Raw genomic sequence first — 24,429 nt, forward strand, 5'->3', positions numbered from 1 at the left:
TGAGTTGAAAAAAGGTATTTAAGTATACCTTCACTAAGAAACCAGAGGCCTTCCTTCTGGGCATTGTCGGCCAGAAGGTGTTAAAGAAGGACCGAACATTTTTTATGTATGCAACAACGGCAGCAAGGATACTCATCGCTAAGAGCTGGAAAACTCAAGATCTACCCACACTGGAAGAGTGGCAGATGCAGCTGATGGACTATATGCAACTGGCCGAGATGACTGGTAGAATTCGAGACCTGGGAGAAGAGAGGGTTGAAGAAGACTGGAAGAAATTCAAGATTTATTTACAAAAGTATTGTAATTTGGCAGAAGACTAAGAAGGATGCTAGATCATAAATATCTGCCTACCATTGAATTAGATTTGAATTTGACGATAAGTGAGATTGAGGAGAATATAAAATTTCTGGAGAATTATTAGATCAAATTAATTGAACGAGATTTAAGAATGTAAACAAGATGATAAATTGCTGGAAAAAGGTTATAATGATGTAAGTGGGAGCGGGAGACGTGAGGGAGTCCAAAGAAGTTTTGAAAAAATGTGTTATGATTCATGTTATATTGTTTATCATTTTTGCATTTTGTATTTATTTAAAAAATTTCAATAAATATTTATAAATAATAAAAAATAAAAAAATAAAAAATAACCAACCTTACAGGTAGGAGATCTGTGCATGTAATAATGTCTTGCTATTCATAAGCCTAATGCAGGCATTCTCCCTAAAATGTGGACCAGAGAAAGTACAAATGAAAAGGTAGGACATCCTGACATTATACTGCTGTTTTTAAACCTGCTATCATTATATGGTATACCTACAGTTAATGTTCTTTGTATGAAACTAAGATAAATAATTTCTCACAGCATACAATTTCCCACATCTCACACACACGGTGTTTCTACAAATTAACAAGGTGATACTGATTTACTGTTTTTTGTTTTGAAAACCAGCTTTTTGTTATATGTGGACCAAAAAGGCAGATTCTGTTCCAGAATTCAAACATATCAATTTTTGTTAATCCACGAGACTGGCACAAGTAATGCCATGAGCCTTGCAGTGCTGTTGGGATCAGGTTTGGATTGGCAGGCTCTGATGCAGGAGGAGGAATAAACAGGAGAATTGAAGGATGGGAACCTGGGCTGGAGGCATGAGGAGATCTCCCCATTCCACCCCAGTTTGAGCCCCTTCAGAAGGGGGAGCAAGGTGCCAGCTCTCCTCCCCAACTTTCCTGCCAAATGAAAAGCCTTGTTAAGAGCTTGGGGAGGTATTGGAACAGCCAAGAGAAGAGTGAGCTGTGAGTAGCAGGAAGGTGCAGTCTTGTTGCCTAGAATTGGGCCTCACCTTCACACATGGGATCAGACCCCAAGGAGCAATCCCAATATTTCCACAAGGCAAGTGAGTGTGCCATGCCTCATCTTTAAAAGCTTGGTGAGCAGGACATGGAAAGTTGAGAGATCTTTGTTGCTACTGTCCCATTCTGAACTTCTTGCTCTGCTCTTGAACTTCTGAACCACGATACCTGAGCCTTGTGTCTGCTGCTCAGACAGTACTGTTATTTGCCTGAATAAAGTTTTGCTTACCAAAAAAGGGTCTCTTTTTGTGTGTTTTAGTGGCCAGGACAGCCACTGTCTTTTTGCAATGTTTGAACTACTACAGAATAAGCTACTGTCCCACAGATAGATACTGAGACAGGGTGTTTTTTATAATATTATTTTCTATGCAACAGAAAGGCAAGCTGAGTTTCCAGCAACAGATCTTTACAGATAGCAGTTCCTATCAAATCATAAACCGGCATAGTATGTTCTATATGATTTTGCAATACCTAGAGCTAATACAGGAAATCCTAACAAGTAAAGCAAACGAACAAATACCAGCTGTGATGGTTGCTACACATAGTCTGAGAGCATCTTAACAGATCCTGAAACATTTTTATTTATGACCAGCTGTAAAACCAGTACAAGTACATCCTATCTAGATTTGTTATTTTTGGACAGGAGCAGCAGCTATTGTCTAGACAGAAATACTGACAAGCAGGGCTACTTCACAACAACTATCCTGGTTTGGTTCACCTGGACCGGAAAGGCAAATAATGCCCCAGGCAAAAGATCCTACAGTAGCAATTTCTCACAAGCCATTAAACTCATGAGCATTGTCTTGCTTGGCTACTTTGGAACTGGAGAATAAGGTAGGCTATCCTCCTGACCAGTAGAATTCTCAAAAAAACCAGCTATCATGATGTTGCTTAGCAGTTTGCCCTCTCTTTTTCTTTCTATAATTGCCTCATCTTGATTACTACTTTGGTTTTGCTTTAAGTGGTCTCTGATGGAAGTTAGGCCCTTGGCAAAATAGTCTTTTTGTTTCTTAATGAATGTGGATGCCTTCCTGGTAGCCTGAAATCCACCCTTTAGATTTAGAAAGTAATACGAGTTTAGAAGATAATACACCCCAGACAAGAAGTAGGCTGAGAGTCAGCTAAAGGCAGATTTGCAGTTTCAGTTGGGATACTAGTCAGAGATTGTGAATTGGCTGAAGCATCCCTGAGGTACAGTTGTTATCTCTGATGCTGCCTTTGGAAGAGTGCCTGTTTTGCTTCTCTCATCCAAAGGAAACTAAACCTTGCCCATAGAACTTTTAACTACTTGGGAAAGTGGCAGCATATAACAAAAACTTAAGAATTAAGATAAGAGATAAAAACAATATACTAGGCAGGAGATCCTGACAAACAGCAATTTCTGAAAACCCATGAAGAGTTACTCACCTATCCACTTTTGTTTACTACTGAACTTGGAAAGGATAATTTTTTTCTTATTCTATCTGTGCATGTATTTTGATAAAATGTAATGCATATCAAGTGGTTTACTTCAATAGCCCTGAGCTGGCCCAATGCTTAATTGTTAAATATTGGTGCTCAAACTCCAGTTCTTCATGCCTAGGTGAATTACTGAATTTTTGGAAGCACCAAGCTTGAACATTGGTCTTGGATGCATGATCTGGACTAGCCTACAGCTTCTTTCGGGACACAGAGCTAAATCAAACCCAAGTTCCTTCTTCCTACCATACATACACTCACACCACTGAATGGAATAAAGAACCAGGAGCCTATTCCAGCACTATGGGGAAGGAGCTGATGAGTGAGTACACAAGATGGGTGCGGTGAGTCAAGCAAGTATGAGCCAAATAGCATAGGGCGGGTGCACTTCTGGAACAGGCCTGGAGTCAAAAGAGTCAGGAAACTGTAGCTGGCATTTCACAGATGCCAGACTCAAGGGTTCCATAATCTGGACCCAGAACTCCAGAGTCATGTGGTTTAGAAGCAGATAATGAAAAACCCGAGTTGCTTTCCTTCCCCTCCTTGTTTCTGAATCTTTCGAGACCCGCCGCGACTCTTCCGAAACTTTCCTCTGCTGCAGAGCGCGCTTCCAGCCGAACTCCACATTTTTCTGCTATCGAGGGCGTTGGCCTTTTGTTTCAACGCCCACCTAAGAGCCTGAACTCCGAGAGAACAGCTTGTCTGAATCCTCAAGGCCCTCGAGAGGGCGGTTTCCCTTGGACGGAGCAGGGCGAAGAGGACGCGGGGCTCGGCTGCAGAAGTCTCTCCCACCCCCACCCGTCGTCCCACTGCCGCCTGGGGCTTAAGGCACGGGACACCGAAATAGTTTCAGGCGGGAGCTATGCGCGGCGGGCGGCGTCCCTAGCACGAACTCGCAGTCGGGCAGGGCTCTGTTATGCTGCACCCGTGGCCCGGCCCTCTCTTGGAAGGGAACCGCCGCCTTCGCCTCTCCCCTCCCCTCTCCAGTCCCACTTGAGCGCGCTCGGCGGGCGCCCCCTTTGTCGCGCGGGAGGGACAGGAAAAGAGGCAGAGCCTCCCTGGGCCCGGAGGAGGGTGGAGGAAGGAGGAGGAGGAGGGCTGCATCCGAAGAAGAGCGCCCCACGATGGGAGAGGGAGTCGCCCCGGCGGCGGGTAGGTGCTCAGCTACTGTCCCGTCCGCCTCAGGCGCTGTCGGCCAACTGCTCGTTATTAATTGCGCTCAACAACTTAGCAAAGTGGCGCCGAAGAGGCAGCTTTTCCCTCCCTCCCTCCCCCCTACGCCCAAGCCTCGTCCGCGGTCTGAATCCATGCTGCGTTTTACTTTGGTGGGACAGGAGGCGGGGAGGAGGGAGCGGCCGGGGCCGAAACAAGAGGCACCTCAATAATTCCCAGCGCCTTCCGCGGCGCTCGGGCGCCTCGGCTGTCCCCAGCAGCTTCTGCGTCCGCTGGGCGAGCGGGTGACAGCCGAGGCTCAGGGAGGGAGCGGGAGCCGCTTTTAACGCCTGGGGAGCGCCGTCGATTTGCCCCTCGGTCAGGGCCGGCTGCAGGTTTTGGTGGGCCCTCGGGCACAGGTGCCCATGGGGCACGGTGGTTGCAGCTCGTTTCTTGTTGCGCCCTTTCTCCGCTCTCTTTCTTCCTTTCTCTCTCCCTCTCCTCCCGCCCTTCGCAGCTCCCTTCCTGCCTTTCCCCTACCTCCTTTACACTCTCAGCCTTTGGGTCTCCTCTTGACACAATCCTGTGATTGCTCCGACACACACGCACACTCTGCAGGTCCGTTTCACACACCAACACCCGCTGTCTTTTCTCTCTTTGCACCAGATCTCCCTTTTGCCCACCTATATATCGCAAGGACTCTGGGCAAGTTCTGATTGGGGGGACGGCTGGAGGAGAGCTGCAACTTTTTCGTGCTCCTTATTGCTATCTCCCTTGGTGCAGATGAGGCAGAAGTGTTGTTTAGCTTTTCCTAGGCGTCTCTCCCAGCTTGCAGAATTCTCTGAAACAAAGTCCCCATTTTCCCTTGACAGAGCACTTTGAGGCCACAGAGAATATTTTCTGAGAGTACTGGGATTTTTGGAGCTGGATGGAGCCGTTGCTCAGCTCCTTGCAGGCATCTCAACTTAGGACATGTATGATCACCCTAGAGGTTCTGATGATATCATAGGAACCTCTGGAACAGTCACCCATTTCGCTGCTTCAGAGATGCCAAGAAGGAGCTGAGCAACAACACCCTTGTGATTGAAGAAGCCCTCAGGGCTCAAAATAAATGTGCTACATTACTTCTTCCTACACTCCACCCAACAAGAAATAGACCTTTAACCAAGAAGTCCCTGTGAATGTTGCTGGAGCTTCTGGGGCAGCCTCATTCCTTGATTTGAAGCTGCTGGGAGGAGTCAGATGTTTGCTGCTGCCATGCAACTCTCCCATTGAGAAGTGGGAAACTGGCCCAGCATCTCAGGTTAGCAATGGGTCCTCTGCCACGTTGTGGGCCTTTGGCAGGTGCCCCACCTTGCCCATTATTATTATTATTATTTGGTTTGAAGCTTGGCTACCAAATAGTGGTATTCAGGATAATCCAAAATACGATGATGAGTCATAGTGAATACAAATAATCTGGGACTGCCAGCAGGCCTGCTAGGCAGCAGAAGCAAAAGCAGCCTGACAGCAGTGGCACAATAATCAACAGCCTGTTAAGTCTTGTCATGGCAGTGGGTGGCGGTGGCAGAAGTGAGGGCAGCTTGCAAGGCCTTGTCGTGGCGGTGGCAGTAGTGACCTGCAAGGCCTTGCGCTGGTGGCAGGAGACAGAAGCAAAGGTATCCTGCAAGGCCTTGCTGAGGCAGGCTGCCACAGCTTCTGCCACTGCCTCCAACTACTGCCGGGAGGAATTGCAGGCCTCAGCTACTTATTGCCACCACGGTGAGGCCTCACAAGTCCCACTGCTTGTGTCGCCACAAGGCCTTGCAGGCTGCCACTAATATTGCTGGAATTTCCTGCCACTGCCGCAAGGCCTCGCAGGATGCAACTGCTGCCGTCACCTCCTGTCACTGCCGTGAGTCCCTGCAGGTGTTTGCCGCGAGGACTTGCAGGCCACCACCGCTTCTGCTGTCAGATCCTGTCGCCACTGCGAGACCTTGCAGGAGTACACTGTAGATTTGTCTACAGCATGTGCATTGTATTTTATAGAAGCAAGGAGATACGAAGATAAATAGGCAACAGGTGTAGTAAGACAGAGACTGGTGTCTGAATTCAGGTGAGGAAGAACAGGTCATGTGTTTTGAGCCTGGAAAGAAGTGCTTGAGTAAGACTTGGGAAATTAGGTACTATGTCACAGATTGTAAAGAAGCAAAAGGCATCAGTATTCATAGACCACATGTGTTTTAAAGTTGAGCTGCTAGAATCTCTGGGATTCCTTGGAAACTTAATAAGAATGCATTTGTGCTTAGGTTCTGCTTGTGAACTTTCCATGGGCACCTTTGCTAGTCTTTGCCCAGGGACCGTTGGCTTGATCTTCCGATGTTCCTTGATCAGCAAATGTAAAATACTTTGTCCTCTTATGAGTCCTGCAACAGGGACATTTAGGTAAATATTCCAAATATTCCACAGGCTTGGCCAGTGTTCAATGCAAACTGGTCATGAACAGTCACAGAGTCATAGAATCATAGAGTTGGGAGAGACCCCAAGGGTTATCTAGTCCAACCCTCAAGAACTACAATATCTAGGAGTAGTCCTGGTTCAGCTCCTTCTAACTTTTTTAGTTGATAGTAGGAAAAGGAAAGCCAATTCACATATCCACAAAAGTACAGCTGCATTCCTGCTTATAGCCATAGAACAAGAGATTTTTAAAAGGAATATTCAGGCTGCTAGTTTTCATGTGATTCTCCTTCCTTATAGGAGAGAATGCTAGTATTTATTTTCATATTTCCAAATTACTTCACCAGAGTGTCTAAAATGCAAGAGTCAACACTATGAACTAAGTAAGAAAAATTTGATGCCTCAACACAAAAATGAAGTCTTGTATACACACAAATAGATTCCTAATCTGGTATCTTCATTTATAGATTTAGAAGCACCCCCCCCCCCACTTCTGCTTCCTGTTATTCTTCTTTCCCTAGAAAAATGTGTAGCAAAAGAAAAAAAAATAGATAATGGTGATCCTTGCCTATAGTAATAGTTATTTTGAGGGATGGAGATGTATTTATATATAACCTATGTTGCCATGTGAATATAAATTCTAATTTACCTGTGGAATACAATATTGTAACACTCTTGTGTTTCATTCTCAATTTTCTTTCCTTTGGCTTCCTCTATGGTTCATATTTACCTTGGCAGAAAGAGTTGTGAACATGTTGAGCACTGGAAAAGAACAAGCAGAGGATGCATCATGATCTCCAGACTCATTGTCACAAAAATCTGGTGTGTGTGCAGCCTTCCTGCCTATAAGGTACTTTCCTGGCCCTCAACATGCCTCCTTGCCATATTTGGTGTGGGAGCTGGACATGGGGCAGAGGAACTAGGGCATTGAAAGTACTGCAAGGAGGTATGCTGATCGGCAGGAAAGTGGAGAATGTATGTTTTGCTGGTGGTCATTAAACAGTAATGAGAGGGAGTAAAGACAGTAGAGGTAGATGAAGTGGAATGAAAGGAGGAAGACAGAACAAACATACATCCATTGCTGATGCTGCCAACTGATTATTGGCATCTACTGGCAATGGAATATGAGAGCACATGATGCAGCCACCTTGCTAAGCAAGATTTGGGCTGGTCAGTGTCTAGATTGAGAGACCATGAGAACTGCTTTGAGCTCCATGATGGAGGAGAGGCAAGACAGAAGTGCACTAAGTAAATAAATAATTAAATATACACACATGAGCAAGAGGAGGCCATAATCAATCCGTCCCCAGGCAGCAGACTCAGAGAACTGTAGAATTGGATGGAACCATGAGGGTCATGTAGTCCAACCCCCCGGCAAGGCAGAAATCATTGCAGTGCTCTTGGTCTGTTAGGGGAAAAAGCAAATAGGGATAGTAACATTATGACTTTGTCTAACCAAAAACCGCAAAGCATTGAGCAGGCTCTAGAGTTTCACAGAGCGCTTCCTCGTAAAGGTAAAGGTAAAGGTACCCCTGCCCGTACGGGCCAGTCTTGACAGACTCTGGGGTTGTGCGCCCATCTCACTTAAGAGGCCAGGGGCCAGCGCTGTCCGGAGACACTTCCGGGTCACGTGGCCAGCGTGACATCGCTGCTCTGGCCAGAGCCAGAGCCAGAGCCGCACACGGAAACGCCGTTTACCTTCCCGCTGGTAAGCGGTCCCTATTTATCTACTTGCACCCGGAGGTGCTTTCGAACTGCTAGGTTGGCAGGCGCTGGGACCGAGCAGCGGGAGCGCACCCCGCCGCAGGGATTCGAACCGCCGACCTTTCGATCGGCAAGCCCTAGGCACTGAGGCTTTAACCCACAGCGCCACCTGCGTCCCGCACTTCCTCGTGCTAGATGTTAAACAATAAATAATAAAAAGGGTAGGACGAGATTTAAAAATGTTACTAATAAATAGCCTGATATTAGTTCAATCTGCAGGTTTGTCACAGTCTTAAAATGATGATTCAGGAAACACTTTGGAGACTAAGGCTACTATACAGAAGTATCTGTGTCAAAGGAAGTAATAGTACTACTTTATTCTGCTTTGGTCAGACCACACCTATGTATGCTGCATGACTTATCATGCACCCCCTAGACAAGCCTACCAGCCTCAGAGGCAGTGGAGGATGCTATTGCATTGCCAGTTTTAAAAGTCTAATTCCGCTAGTAGTCCAGTCAGCTTCTGTTAATGGAATGGGGGGACGACCACTTTTTGCCCTGGGCAGAAAATTTCTTAGGCCAACCGTAATAAGCATGAATAAAATTATACACTATTGTAATAATATATGTATAAAAGATAAAGTAGCAGGTGGAGTCCGATGGTAAGTTTCACATTATTTTTACAATTTGTCATTGCAGGTATCTTCCACATTAATGGAAGAGTTGGATTGTTTAAGCACACTACATGCTTTTTGCTTCTACATGGCATCTGAAACTCAAAACAGCAAATCAAGAGAAAACAATTCCTTCTTTTTTCTTCAAGTGGGCTGAAGTTCTACAGTTCTACCTCTAACATTTGCTTAGACTGAGAGAAGGGGAGCAATTTTTCATCAGTACGGTACTTTTTGTGTGGGAGATAACTTTTCAGTATCTCAATAAATAATGAAATGTAACCAGTGTGCCATAAATTAGCCTTGCACATTTCACTGGTTAAGTTAAATTTCTCACAGGCAGCAGCTACCTTACAGTTGACAATGGATTACTTTTTCCCCATTTTAAGATTATTTTCTTAGTTAACAGAATCATTAGCTCAGTTTATAGTGCAGCCAATTAAAATTATCATTATGGCAGTAACCTATAGACGTGTAATAACAACAGTGAATTGTTACAGCAGTGTTGTGATAGATCGTCGACTTCAACATGCTGTGCATTACTGTACAGGGGCATGTCAGGTATTTAAGCAAGGAGTTGCATGCATAGTGGCCCACCACAGCGTTTGTGCAGAGCTAATTAAAGTCTCTGCACACAGCCTTAGAGGTTCAGATCTGACCCACAGACTTTCAATGCCTGAAAATTCCCTTTCTTTGGCTGGGGATGAAGATTATCATCAAATCCTTCCTAGTAACCCAAGGCTCAAAAAGGGGTCTTCAGTTCAAAACACTGCAAGTCTGAAAGATATCACTGGAGAAGCCATAAATCTCGCTAGTGGGAAAATAAAAGAATTTTCATTTGAAAAACTCAGAAATTCTCCCAATCAAGTAACCTATAGAAAGGGAAGAAAAGTTAAGTCAGACCCATTCAATAGAAGGTCACTAGATTTTGACTTGATCTATGGCCATTTCAGCAATGATGAAAACTCCCCTCCTCCCTTTGGCCTGTCACATAATTCCTCAACAGATGAGAAATGGCAGGTCAGCAGCACCTCAGTAGAGGGAAATGTGAATTCTACAGTTTCCTTACCAATGCAGACTCTCTATGAGGATAGCTTTCTTGCACAGATTTTGGAAAAGCACAAGCTGGATGGTTCTTCTAGTGGAGATATTAAGATGTGCTTGGACATCTTGCTCAAATGCTCTGAGGACTTGAAGAAGTGTACTGATATAATAAAGCAATGCATCAAGAAGAAATCTTCAGGGAGTGCCAGTGGAGAAAGTGGTCATGATTCCTTAGCCAATTCTGAAATGATATATATGAATTTAATGTCAAGATTTTCTTCTTATATTAAAAAACTGCCTTTTGAGTTTAGACAGTCTGGGCTAACTGAGCCTGGTGACATGGTAGAACTAATTAATAGCCTATCTGCTTTGCAGCAGTCTAATTTTCCTCCAGTATTTGGCAATGAACAGCCACCTAGATACGAAGATGTTGTGTCCTCCCCATCCTTTGTGCCAAGGCAATCTCTCACTTCAAACTTACGAGGTAACCAGAACAGCACTGACACAAACTCCTCAGCAAAACCTACCCACACTCCAAAAGAGATTTCTTCAAAAGTTTTGCAGGAAAACTTAGAATCTACAAATGATGCTTGTGCGCTACCTCAGTTACTATCTGTAAACCCGTCAGACTGCATTTCTCCCACAGAAACTCTGTACATTATGGAAGAATCAGATAGAGAAAAGGCATTGGGCAGTGTATCAAGTGTTAAGAGGAGAGGAAGACGGGTTAATTCAGACAGCAATGAGCAGAAAACAGAAAGGGCAGACTCTGTTGGAAATTCAACTAAAACATCACCTGCTTTATTTCAACCTGTAATTTTGCCCCAAACCTCCACCCAAGCAACCTCAGACACTCAAGGATTTGATTGTACTGTTCAGATTTCTAAAGGTGAATCCAGAAAAAATAATCAAGAGGAAATAGACAAACTTCTCCTGGATTTGGAACATTTTTCACAGAAAATGGAGGCTACTCTGAGAGAGACTACCACTAAGACTAATCCTGCATGTTTGAAGCATATTAGCCAACCTTTGACTCTGGAAAATAAAGGCAAAGTCTGTTCACCTGTAGACAAAAGTCCTTCTCCCTCTTTATCAAAACTCATGGAAACCAATGGTCATAAAATGGAGGATGAAGACAAAACCCTTTTATTGCGAATTCTGGAGAGTATTGAAGACTTTGCCCAGGAACTAGTAGAATTCCGAATGGGCAAAGGAAGTTTATCAAAAGAGAAGGAAGTGATGCACATTCTTCAGGAAACTTTGGCTGCTCCCTCCATCACAGCTGCTCAGCAAAGCTACATAGGTACATCTGCCAAAGAGCCTGTCCCAGCACTTATTCAACAGATGCCAGAGGTTATAAAGGTAAGAATGCAAATCTTTCTTTATGTAACAGTTACGGACCACACACACACAACAAATTTCCCACATGAATATCACTTCTGCATAGAAAAGTACAGTATACTCTCTATATGTTTATATACTCTTTATGTATGTATGTGTATACTTGTATGTTTCACTCTGTGTACATACAGTGTGGAATTCTGCCACCTTTTCAGACTTCCCATTGTTTGTCCATATGGCAGAATAGTCAACACATGTTTGCCATGTGTGAAAGTGTGCATGTAGGCTGTCTGTAGATTATAGGGTTTTTTTAGCTAGTTGGGGGTGATACTGTAAAGCAGGCTTCCTCAAACTCGGCCCTCCATATGTTTTTTTGGCCTACAACTCCCATGATCCCTAGCTAGCAGGACCAGTGGTCAGGGATGATGGGAATTGTAGTCTCACAACATCTGGAGGGCTGAATTTTAGGAAACCTGCTGTAAAGCAACAGTTGCCTATGGGGTACATTTTCATTTTTATGTCCTTCCATAGCCTTACTAAATCCAGTTTCACAGCTTTTATAGTACTTCAAGCTGTACCCTGCAGAACAACTTCCAGAAGTATGTGGCCACTACTGCTGCAACAGATGTGTGTAAAGTCTGTTGTAAGTATGGCAGGCTTCACTTGGATAATTCTCACTATGGGCTTATCCAGACTTGTTTTTGTGCTGTTTTTCTAGGCACAAGTCCACGTTTTAAAGCTCCATGTCCAAGTGCTCCCCCACCCCCAGTTCTTTCTCTTTGAAAACCCACTCCTTACCACTGAACTGGAGCAAACAGCAACCTGCAAAAAACCTGAATTGCCGTTTGTTCCAATTCAGCGGTAAACACAGGTTTTCCTGGGGAAAGAAAAAGCACTCTGACACTGGCCAGGAAAGCACTGATCTGTGCCTAGAATTCTGGAATTGTCTCAAAAGTTCTTTTAAATTATTTTCAGTACACGGAAGTCGCTTACTAACTTCTGGTCTAGTTTCATATCTCCTTTAAATTGTATAAGAGAGGCTGGAACTGGAAAAATTGAGTGAACATGTTCCCCTCTCCCTGGAAATGCTTTCCCCATTTATTTTCCACCGTTACGACTATACAGTATAGTAGGATCACTACTTTAAAATAATTGAGTTGAGCTGAGTTGTTTACTTTACTTTAGCTAAAATGTGAGTAAGAGGTGGCATGATAGAAGTTTATAAAATTATGCATGGCATAGAGAAAATGGATAGAGAAAGGCTTTTCTGCCTTTCTCATAACACTAGAACTCAATGACATCTAATGAAGCTGAATGTAGGAAGAGTCTGGATGGATAAAAGAAAGTACTCATTTGGGCAGTGCATAGTTAAATTATGGAACCTGCTCCCTCAGTAAGTAGTGATGACCACCAACTTGGACGACTTTAAAATAGGATTAGACAAATTCATGGAGGAAAGGACTATCAATGGCTACTAGCCATGATAACTATGTTCTGCCAGCACAGATGGAGAGGTTTCTGAATACCAGTTGCTGGAAACCACAAGAGGGGAGAGGGCTCTTGTGCTCAAATCCTGCTTGCTGGTTTCCCACAGGCATCTGGTCGGCCACTGTGAGAACAGGATACTGGACTAGATGGGCCATTTCCTTGATTCAGCAGGCTCTTATGGATTGTATGATTTCAAATTTATGCGCTTGGCAGCCGGCTAGTTGAAATCTCAGCAATTAAATGCCCAGAAGACAAAGAGTTTTAAAGTTATTTTGGCACAGAAATAGCTTTTAAACTTTCTGCTTTGCTTACCGGACTCTGGGAAACACTTGCGCAGGCTCTGGTAGTGTTAGTGAGGTCTTGCGGGGCCGTCCAAGATCTCACGAAAGCCTCCAGAGCCCGCATGAAAGTTTCCAAGATCCTAGCAGAGAGCTTAAAAGCTCTTGATTACCAGGCTCTGGGAAACACTCTTGCGGGCTCTGAAGGCTTTCACAAGATCTTGAATGGCCCCAAAATATCTTGTGCTGGCTCAGGAAGGTAAGGTTGCTGGTGCAGGGACAGTTCCAAGGGGTTTTTTTTTTTACTATACATGATTGTGACTTTACACACTGCCCCCCTGGAATGTAGCCCCTGCACAAGAGCAAGACACAGTCTTACTGTATAATACTCAAGCTAGTGATTCTGGATTTGGACTAGTGTCTCATAGCGCAATGGGGAATATTGCTTCCATAGTCCAAAGTAATATTTGGGAAGGACCATAGCAAGTGTTGGGCTTCAGCTTTGCCTGCAGAAGGGTTCCGGATTCAATCCCTGGTGTCTCGAGGTAGAGTTGGAAGAAACTCCTGCTTGATATCCTGGAGAACCACTGCTGGTCAATATAGATAACACTTAGCTGAATAAACCAGTGATCTGACTCAATATAAGGCAGTTTCCTATGTTCCAATGATAGACATACTTGCTCGTATACAGCCACTGTTTCCTGTATGGAAATGTTATCAGACTGTGGAAATTAATAATGTGTGATGCTCCTATTTCAAAACACAGGGATGTTTTCAAAACACAAAATGCAATTGCTGTGTGTGATGATTGAAAAAAGAAAGTCATTGAAGCCAATTTTTATTTTTTAAAATAGCGGGGTAATATAATTTTATAATTCTAGCAAGAATGTTAACAAGGAATGCCATTTGAAATGAAAGGTGGTATACAAATAATTTTAATGAATAAGAAAGGAAACAGAATTACATTGACAAATACATTTAGGATTCCTGGTATATTTACTTTATCAGTCTTGAACAAAGCTAAATAAATTTCTTGAATACCATAGTCTCAACTGCTGATATATCTATTCCTGATCCAACTGCGACCCCACATACCTTTATGAACCTGCTGGCCCTCATGTCACTTCTTGGAACATGTGATTGGGTGACATAGTTTTATTATTCCTTCTGAGACAGTAAAATAATAAACATGTGAAACTTAGTTTTTCATGTCCCAAATCAGAGCGCCACTATGAAAAAATATGCATTTCTTGAGTTCCAGAGCAAACTGTAATTGCAAACAGTAAATTCCTTGTAAGTTCTGAAATAAAAGTTTTATATATACAGTAGTGGCAATGGTTGTTAATCTTTTTCTTTTTTTTAATAGCATTAATTATCAGGTTTGGGGAAGAGTACACTTAATTAGACTTTCCAAATTGCTTTACCTTCTTGAGGATTTTCGAAATGGCATATAGAGAGGGGCTTAGTTTCTAGTACTGTGTGTTACTATTTAATAGATTTTTGAAATATTGAACAGTGTATAAATACTTTAAAATAATTAAATTTAGCATAAGGATAAGCCTTTGATTGAAAAGTGGTGTCCAGCAAAAATAAGTGAAAGAATGAAGCATTAAAGGAAATATTTAAATAATTGCTTTCTTATGCTTGAATTGATTATCCTGATACTTCTAAAAAAAACCCACCTGCAGCACAATCCTAAGCACATTTATTACAGAGTAAGTATCAAAGAACTAATTGTTAGTGCTTTTGAATGTGGAAGTAAAATGCTTGATAACCAGCCACGTATTTTTTTTCTTGTGCAGTCCCTTTGGATTGTAGGAAACAGCTAATTTTTCCTTAGTAAGAGAGAAAGGTGAACAATTAAAGAGTCCTGAGTATTTTATTTCATAGTTCAAATTAGAAAATGTGTGATTGTGTGATGGGCACCTCATAACACAATTTTTCACACAGGACTAAGCTGCAGCATGTTTTTGCTTCCAGCTTAGGCTGATGGCTATACATTCGCACCTCAAATTTCACCTCTGAAGCTCATAAAATAAGAACTATCTGGGAAGGTGATATATTTAGCTACTTCTGCAGTATGTCTAACTTTAGCACCACTGGTAGTAGTGGTGGGTGCTTCCCTTCCCACAATACCTCTGCTGTATCACAAGCCAAGGACAGATTCTCTGACTGTCATGTAGCCAGCAGGGACATAGATTCTGGTGTAGATCATGTCTCTTGATAAAGAATCGCAAAGAGACACCCAGAAGTACTCATACTCGGGGATTATTTGACTGTCGGGGCGGGGGGAGGTTCTTTGGCCTTGCGTCTAGGTACAGTGACTGAACAATCCTTGCTGTAAGTAAGAAGAAGGCAAGGTATGTTTCGCTTAGAATTTGTTGGCCATAAAACAAACAAACTCCAAATCGAGAAAATAGCTCATTGTGGCTGAAGTGATCTCCCGGAAGGACTTGATACCTCTGCTGGGAAGACAAAAGTTTGCTCAGGAACTAAGCCAGGATGATGATCAAAGAAACATCTCTGCGAAGGGACCCAGATTTACGAGGAGAGTTAGCTTTCCTTGCAAAAGGCTGTGATTTTGTTCTTCCATCCCGCTTCAAGAAGAGGTTGAAGTCATTCCAGCAGGCCCAGGTTTGAATGTGCTTTTCTTTTTATACTTCTTTGTATCTTTTTATTGGATATGGGGACAGAACTGTGTCTCCCTCAGGCTTTTCTATTTTCAGAAGGTTATTTGCACCAGATACCCCATAGGTTTAAAAATAGGCCTTCCCGGCTTAGCACACAAATGTCCTATTGGTAAACAAGAGGAAAGAGTCGAAAACTATTTTTCTCTTGAAAATAATAATATTAACACTAATAAAGATTATTAGTTGAAAATAATTAAAACTTGTCTCCCACTTGCTGAAGAAAGAACTGCTCCAGTGTGTTTCTGTTTGTTATATGCTATATGCTTTCCTTGGTGACCCTAAATGTCAGCTGTGTTGGGAAAGCTTTGTTCTACTCCACTGCTGAAAATATGTTTTAAGGATTAAAACCCAATGACTGTGGGAAAGGTCATGTATGATTGTGCTTCAGTATTCTGCCTGTTATCTCTAGCTGCCTTCTGATAGTAAAAAGCAGGAAAGGGGTCTTAAGTTTTTGCTGAGAGCTTAGCTTGACATTATAATAATAATTTATAATAATTTATTATTTATACCCCGCCCATCTGGCTGAGTTTCCCCAGCCACTCTGGGGGAATGTAAATATAAGTCTTAGGATGCAAACGGACAAGCAGTTTTTATTCAGTCTGGCACTGAGACACCTGCAAGGAGATGGGTCTGCAGCAAGCTTTGCATCCCCTATTATTATTTGAGCATCACTTCTTGGTGTTCTCATAAAACATTGGCACAAGTGGTGTGAACCAAATAATCTTATTGGCAAATTTGTTCCTCTTCCACTGTTCCTCCTTCACAATTAGAGCCTCTTTGGGAAATTTTGTGATTCTGTACACTCACGTAGCCATCTTACTAATTTCATTTGCACATAGAAACCAAAACCTAGCTACCCAGTGATCTTGGAACTGAGCAGCTTTTGTATCCTAACTTAACAGTTTCCGAGACAGGATCCAGTTACAAAAGAAATCCTGGAATTAGCTCCTAAAAGCTCCTCAAAACAGCTATCAAGGAAGGCACTTTTCACTGCCCATCACCAGACATCCATCCCACAACAGAGGTGGCAGAAAACATAAGGGGAGATGGGCAGGACACTGCGTGACTGGTGAGCAGAAGCCAGCCTGACTGAGGAGCACTCCAGACACCAGTGTCTTGTCACAGAAAGATGGGGTATAAATCTTCTTAATAAGTACAAATGTTCTCCTATCAGATTATTATTGGAGCTCAGTGACTTCTTTAAGCTACAAGAAACCTGTCCACTTCCTCAAAGAACTTTGAATGGATGTTCTTTTAGGAACTTAGGAAAGTGTGGTACCTGAATGTGCAGTACTAACAAAAAATTACGCATAGATCAGAAGTATACAGAGAAGATTCATTAGGCCAGCTCCGCTAATCCTATATGTTTCTCCTGTATGTGTTTATATATAGCTATTGTTGCCAATTATCCAAGGTTTCAGGGGTTGTATTCCCCTGAGGATCTTTTGGGTTAATTAGGTGGTGGCACATATGCACAGCTTACTTTAGATACTTGCTCATTAATTTCTGTTTATCTAAAGGGATACACACACATGCACACGCATAGACACTCACATTCTATTGTACCAAAAATAATTTTTTGTGTTATCTTTCTAGGTCCAAAATAAGCAGGAGAAGAAACCTGTGACTACGTCCCCAGTGCCTGCAATTTCAGCAGTCAGCTCACAGGCACTTCTGCCTGCGAATAAAGTAACTGTTGGTACGCCCTTGTCCATAAACATTCCACGTTTCTACTTCCCCAACGGACTTCCTAATGTCTGCAGTAGTCATGAGGAGACCATTGCCAAGGTTGAGGCAACCTTTTCTGAGTTTGAAGATGAGAGAGTACCATTTAATGAAATGGGGAAAATTGCAAAGGTAAATATCATTATTGCCAGGCTTTTAGGACTTATGGAAGGTAAAGGCTCAGTACAATATCAGCAAATGGTTTTCAAAGAAAAAGCGTACTCTCAGATGAAGTGGCTTTTAGCTGAAGGGATGAGATGAAGTAGTAAACAAAAGCAAAACTTTTCCAAAAGGAATGTTTCAGTCTATTTCCAGTCTCTGTCAATTTCACATGTATTTATTCATAACTCCATTCTACCCTACTTCCACGCAAACTCCAAAGGATAGTTATGTTTCAACCTGTACATTATTCCAGGAGGTGTTGGGTTAATTCATCTAAGAATGTGGGCTGAACAAAAGTCTCCTCCATCCATTTGTCTAAGGGTGAGAGAATATATCCGGGCCAGCTTGATGCTGTTCATACTGCACATGGTCTCATTCTGCTTTTAAATGGCTCATATGAAATCAGTAATACTTACTTCGGAGTAAAAAGAAAAATGGATTCAGATATTAATGTATTAGGTCCAATTAAAAAATTCTGGTTTAGTTGGATTTTTTTTTAAGCCAAAAGCTACATTTTCTTCATCTTCTTTTCTGTTAAAATGTCATCATAAAGAAGAAAAAATGTCCCTGCCCGAATGCTAGCTAGCTACATTCTGTCTTACTGTGTTGTTCACAGATATGCTGCTGCCCTCTGTACTGGAAAGCTCCCATGTTCAATGCGTCAGGGGGAGAGCGGACAGGATTTGTATCTGTACATTCATTTGTGGCCATGTGGAGAAAGTGAGTAAACTGTGCAAAAATATTCTTCTGGAAAAACCAGCACAGTATGCCTTTCTTTTGCATGTTTATTTATTCTTTTCTGTGTTTCCACTGTGCCCTTTTAAATACAGCTCTCCTTTTTAAAAAATACTGTCTCCAGTTTCTTCCTGCTAATGTAGTCTGTATTTATTGACAAATGCTAGTCCTGTTTGTTGGGTAAATCTTGTAGTCATACAAGTTTTGCATATGTATTCATAGTTTTCTATGCCAGAAAGGCCCATTGTGGCAGGAGTGGGCAAACGTTTGGCTTGTGGGATCTGCTTTGTTTTTCATCCTGTGGTCCACCAACCAGAGTCAGGTGCAAAATAATGGACCAGGAACGGTGTAGAGTTGAGGAACTAGGTGCTTCTGAGCACATGCTCATGCCAGAATTTTGTTTTTAGTATAAGAACTGGAGCTCCCACACAGATCCTTTCACACATATATCTTCCCCTGTTGTCTCCCAGCTTTCTTCATCTCAGCAGCCTAACTTAAGCGGGAGGACACTTTTAGTTCCTTCTATTGTAAAAAATTGGAATCTGCAAACCTATGTTGATCTACCATCCATAGATCTACCAGTAAATCCCAGAAGGTGATATCCAATCATGGCATCCTATATGCACAGTGGACTTCCACTCCTGCAAATGGGACTTCCTCTCCTTCCAGAGCATTGGCAGAACCTTCAAAGCAGATGGGGTGGGATAGGAAGAGGAAGTCTAGTCATATCTGCTGGTGCCTTGTCGAATTTCACCAACTGGTCATAAATTTTCTCCCAGCCATTCCTATGCCTTCCTTGGAATTTCTGGTTTAATTATAACATCTGTCAGAAACACATCTAATCTTGAGTGAATACTTCAAGCGAGGGAGCTCTGGTTAGCAGTGCAGTGCTTAACCATTTTCAATATTTTAAAAATTGAATTGGACCCAGAGTTAAGCATACACAACAGCTGGTGGAAGCTGACTATGCCATCCACTCCTCCCCATGTCAGCTCCTCTTGCCCCCAGAAAATGTTCCACTAAGGATCATGGGGCCCTTCTAAATGGCTGAGGGGGAGACAAAATCTCTGAGGCAACTTTTGCAAGCAGAGACTGTGCTTAACTCTGGATCCATAGAGTCATTGAAATTAACAAGGGCCTTACTGTTAACCTCAATAGAATATAGGCTATTCTTGTTATTGAATGTCTGTCTGAAGTTGTATTACTTTTACTTAACAGTCAAGAGAATAAATTAAATGCGGACCACCAACTAATGACATCAGCTACAGCATTCTAATGGATCTGTGTAGTACTTATTGAAGACATTATCACAAAATGTGTTGTACATTATTTATGCTTATATACCAGAGAGTATATATAAAGTACTGTGAAAAATGATCAAAAGAGTACATGTATATTTTGGTCCCAATTTCATGAATTAGGAAACGAATCCACCTGGCATAGAAGCCAAAACATTCATGTGTACAACTGTTCATACATTACTTTATGCATACTTTCTGGTGCATGAGGATGAATCTGTGTACATTCCACATCCACAATCAGCCTTCAAGGCTGACCTAGAAGTGGCACTAAGTATATCACTGGAAATTGCACCTCTCTCTTTTTACTCTAGTTGCCATTGTGAAGCAACTCCCAAGCCAAATAATTGCAGGTGGCTATTTTTATTGGACTACAGCAGAAGAAAGTGTTAACCTTTCTTTTCTTGTGCAGTGCAATCATGATCCCAATTGGGACCCTTGTCATGGCTATTTAGAGTATAAAACGAGAAAGTGAGAGTCAACTTCCAGAGATGTGTTTAGCATTATGTCTACTTTGATCCTTAATGCTAATACTATTATTCACCGTATTATTTTTGCTTCATCAATGTACATGATGCTTTATATGGAATTTCATAAGCATAAAATAGTCAGATCCCCAGCCCCAAGAGGTTTACAGTATAAAACAGATGATGTGGAAGACAAATAGAGGTTGCAGAGAGTGAGATAAGTGTACAAATAGGTGAATGTGAACAAATGCAGTTGTAGCTGGGAATGAGAATTAAGGGGTTAAGCTGAAGACCTTACAAAGCTGTGTGATTTTGATTCTTTGGGAATCCAAATCGATAGGAGTACTTTTACAGTCTTATTTCTCCTTTGTAGGATACTACACAACTGCCATGATGATGCATCAAAATTCATTTGCCTTTTAGCAAAACCCAGCAGCAACTATTTGGAACAAGAAGATTTCATCCCTTTACTGCAGGTTTGTGTGACTTGCTAATAAGTGTCATTTTATGAATTAGAGAAAAAACCCTTTAGATAAGCACATAATTTTTTTTGAAGAAGTCATCCCTTTCCTCCTCAATATACTCTACCCAGAGAGCCACAGCTTAATTCACTCACTGTGATCTGAAGTTAAGCAACATGCAAACGAAAGCCAGTCTGAGTCTGCATAGTAGGATGCCCTACTGAGAGAGGCACTGACAGGATCTTCAGTGTTTGTAGGGACACAACTAAGACAGTGAGGAGGTGGTTCCATGTGAACACACACACTGGGAGTACTGCTTATGTGGCCTTTTGTGAGTGTGGACTGAAAATACATTGTTGCCTGCATACTGACTTTTATGTTTTATTTTTCTGTCTTTTAAAGTAACTCAAAATGGTAGCCTAGCAGGTGTGCAATACCTATGAATCTTAAAGGTTTCATTAAAGACGGTAGCTTTTATAATGCTTCTATGAACAGTTGCCTGCACAAGTTCTCCTTGTGGGCTTCCCATAGGCATCTAGTTGGACACTGTGAGAACTGAATGCTGGACAAGATGGACCTTTGGTCTGATCCAGTAGGGCTTTTCATATGTTCTTATACTCTAACTGTTGACAGTGTTGTATCATGTCATTTCTCTTAACTTTTCTGTATTACATAATTTGGATATCTTTCAGGATGTAGTCGAAACTCATCCTGGGCTGACATTTCTAAAGGATGCCCCAGAATTCCATTCCCGCTACATTACTACGGTAGGTTAACTTCATGTCAGCATTTGTCTAAGAAAAGGTTTGTGATTCATTTTGAGTGTTACAAGGAAAGTAATTCACATTGTCAAATGGCATAATAATGTTTACCCCTAGAATCTTGTTCCCTTCCCTACAGTCTTCGTTAAGTTGTCCAAAGTGATAGGCTAGTAATACAACATGGCTTTGGATTTGAATATCTGAAAGACTATCTATACCCATATCAACTGCTCTTGCCCTGAGATTACCTTTGGGTATTTTAGATCCCTCTAAGACTATATACATATTTTTGTTGTTTACATGTAGTCTGTTTTGTTGATTTTAAATATTGGTCACTGACTACTGTCAGAAACAAGATGCAAGACTTATGGGACTTTGAGGGGTTTTTGTTTTTTTTAATCACACTGAATAAGTCCAGGTTTGAGAATTGTATTTAATCTTTTTCCAGGTTATTCAAAGAATATTCTATACAGTCAATAGATCCTGGTCTGGGAAAATATCCCTAACAGAGTTGAGGAAAAGCAACTTTCTGCAGGTATGTTATTTTTCTTTTTTATTCCTATGAGCAACAAATATTTCTAAAATACTTTCCGTGATATCCATTGTTACACAGAGTAGACCAATTGAAATAATTGGACTTAAGTAAGTAATATTGGGACGCAGGTGGCACTGTGGGTTAAAGCCTCAGCGCCTAGGGCTTGCCGATCGAAAGGTCGGCGGTTCGAATCCCTGCGGTGGGGTGCGCTCCCGCTGCTCGGTCCCAGCGCCTGCCAACCTAGCAGTTCGAAAGCACCTCCGGGTGCAAGTAGATAAATAGGGACCGCTTACCAGCGGGAAGGTAAACGGCGTTTCCGTGTGCGGCTCTGGCTCGCCAGAGCAGCGATGTCACGCTGGCCACGTGACCCGGAAGTGTCTCCGGACAGCGCTGGCCCCTGGCCTCTTAAGTGAGATGGGCGCACAACCCCAGAGTCTGTCAAGACTGGCCCGTACGGGCAGGGGTACCTTTACCTTTTACCTTTAAGTGATATTAGTTGTTCCCATAGCTTGTTCAGTGTTTTCAGTTTTATAGCTGGATTTAGCAAAAGTTACTAAAAGAGGATCTGGACAGATTTGTACATTTCTAGTGTTGAAGGATGATAGATATGACACAGTAAGGATTATAGTAGCCACATTAGCATATGGTCACAAAACTCTATCAAGTATTAATTTTGTTTGTTTGTGGATTTTTAAAATAATCACAAAGTAAAAGTTTAATGTTTCATACAGTTCTTTTGCTGTTTAAGGTATGTATTGAATAATAACAAAGACTGACAAGATAGCATTCTAGTCACAGTTCTTGGTCTGCGCCTTCTGCCTATGGAAATTAGAATGAATTTGTTCTCATTTTTTCAGACCCTAGCTCTCTTAGAGGAAGAGGATGACATAAATCAAATCACTGATTATTTTTCCTATGAGCACTTCTATGTTATTTACTGTAAATTCTGGGAACTGGACACTGACCATGATCTCTACATCAACCAGAAAGATCTGGCTAGATACAATGATCAAGGTAAGCTAAGCAAGAGAGGCACTGGTGGTGGTTGTTACTAATATAAAATAAATATTATCTCATATGTACTTTATGGGCACCCCAGATTACCAAACTTGATCTCTCTTTTTTATATTCTTACCAAAAAAAAACCCTTGCATATCTCTTGCTGTGCTTCAGTCATGTCATTATTATGCAAAATAGACATGCAATAAAGTCATGCTCTTGGGAAAATTGGATTGGATATAGCTTTTCCCTGTTCAGTTGCTGAAAATACTAAACTAAAGGGTAGCTAATAGCACAAGGCTGTGTCTATTATGCCATAACCTTGTAGGGAAAAAGATGTAAAAAGTTAAAACTATGAACAGGCACCATATCCTTTACTTGCTGTAACGCTATGGGTTAATTTTGGCCTAAATCTGCTGTGGATTGAAGCATTAAAATGTTACAAATTGCCTTTCATATAGATGTTCATCAGTCCAACACAGCAGGCAGGGCACACTCTTGATGTGATCTTTGCCCCCAAGTGATATGAGGATGGATTAAAGATAGAGAGGCTGATGGTGGCAGCTCCTTCCTGGAAGGGTGATGGGCCTGTTTGGATGGTCTGCCCTCAGAAACTGATGGAACCTGATGTGTTCCTGAATGCTTTTTTGGGGGGAGGAGGGTGTCCAGTGGAGAAAGCTGGTGATCTTGTCAAGGATGTTTTGTGAGATCAGGTTCACCTTGTGCAATCAACTGATGCACTCAAGATACATGTGGCAATGCATCCAGCCACATGCCCCCTCGATTCTTGCCCCTCCTGACTTCTCAAATCTAGTAGAGTGGGGCTGACTGGTTGGGTCCAGAGCGTAGTTAGCGCTTTGCTATGTGATGGTGTGGTCCCTGCAGCGTTGAAAGAGGCAGTGGTGCAACCGCTGCTAAAGAAACCAGCTCTGGACCCTTCGGATTGGAACAGCTATCAGCTTGTTGCCAATACCCTTTCTGGTAGAGGGTGGTGGATAGGGCCATGATGGAGCAACTGCAAGCATTCTTGGAGGACACAGGTTATTTAAATCCATTCCAATCTGGATTCAGGCCTAGTCATGGAATAACCTCTTACCTGTATCTGGGAGTGGGTGGCGGTTGTTGTGGCCCATCACAACCAGCCGTCAGGAAGCAACAGAATGACTAGATCAAAAGTATTCAGAATCAAAACTATTTTAAGGCATTTATTTGATACATAGTAAAAACATGGCCACTGAGGAAAATCATTTTTCTGTTGCGTTTTGCATATGATTGAAAGCCACTTTTCATATGATTATTCTTCTGCACAGATATCACTTGTGTATAGGGAAAAGCAACAATTGTTAGAAAGATTGCAAACACATTCAAGAACTGAAACTGTTCCTAATCCTTATTTCTTCATCTACAGCTCTGTCAAACAGGATTATAGAGAGAATATTCAGTGGAGCTGTGCTTAGGTAAGAAAGTAGGGAACAATTAAGATCGAAGGAAGAAAATTAATGTTTGAAATAACAATTAGAATGGGATTCAGGAACTTCAATGTAGGATATAATCACTTTGATTCCTTGTCTGGGGGTGGCTTCAGATGTGCAGCTTAAATTGGCTTCGTTTTAAATCATTTAGAGAAGGGAGGGGAGGGTACAAAACTCAGTGGTAGATCTTGCTTGCAGAAGG

General features: G+C 42.1%; 1 protein-coding gene across 4 annotated transcripts in view; it reads left to right on the forward strand.

The window, feature by feature from the left end:
* Window positions 1-626: 626 nt before the first annotated feature.
* PPP2R3A (protein phosphatase 2 regulatory subunit B''alpha) overlaps window positions 627-24,429 on the forward strand; it is a 37,017-nt gene continuing 13,214 nt past the window's right edge. For 2 of the 4 annotated variants that reach the window (XM_079976836.1, XM_079976838.1), the window contains exons 1-9: window positions 627-3,960; window positions 8,800-11,177; window positions 17,209-17,469; window positions 18,116-18,219; window positions 20,373-20,475; window positions 21,153-21,227; window positions 21,670-21,756; window positions 22,614-22,770; window positions 24,164-24,212. In XM_079976836.1, the coding sequence (XP_079832962.1) occupies window positions 9,225-11,177; window positions 17,209-17,469; window positions 18,116-18,219; window positions 20,373-20,475; window positions 21,153-21,227; window positions 21,670-21,756; window positions 22,614-22,770; window positions 24,164-24,212 (2,789 nt within the window). In that variant the 5' untranslated portion in view covers window positions 627-3,960; window positions 8,800-9,224. Of the gene's footprint in view, window positions 3,961-7,134; window positions 7,219-8,799; window positions 11,178-12,096; window positions 15,557-17,208; window positions 17,470-18,115; window positions 18,220-20,372; window positions 20,476-21,152; window positions 21,228-21,669; window positions 21,757-22,613; window positions 22,771-24,163; window positions 24,213-24,429 lie in introns of those variants that run through there. The other 2 variants (XM_079976837.1, XM_079976839.1) reach the window with 2 other exon arrangements.

Source organism: Podarcis cretensis (assembly GCF_951804945.1).
Source record: "Podarcis cretensis genome assembly, chromosome: 5".
In the NCBI taxonomy this organism is placed as follows: domain Eukaryota; kingdom Metazoa; phylum Chordata; class Lepidosauria; order Squamata; family Lacertidae; genus Podarcis; species Podarcis cretensis.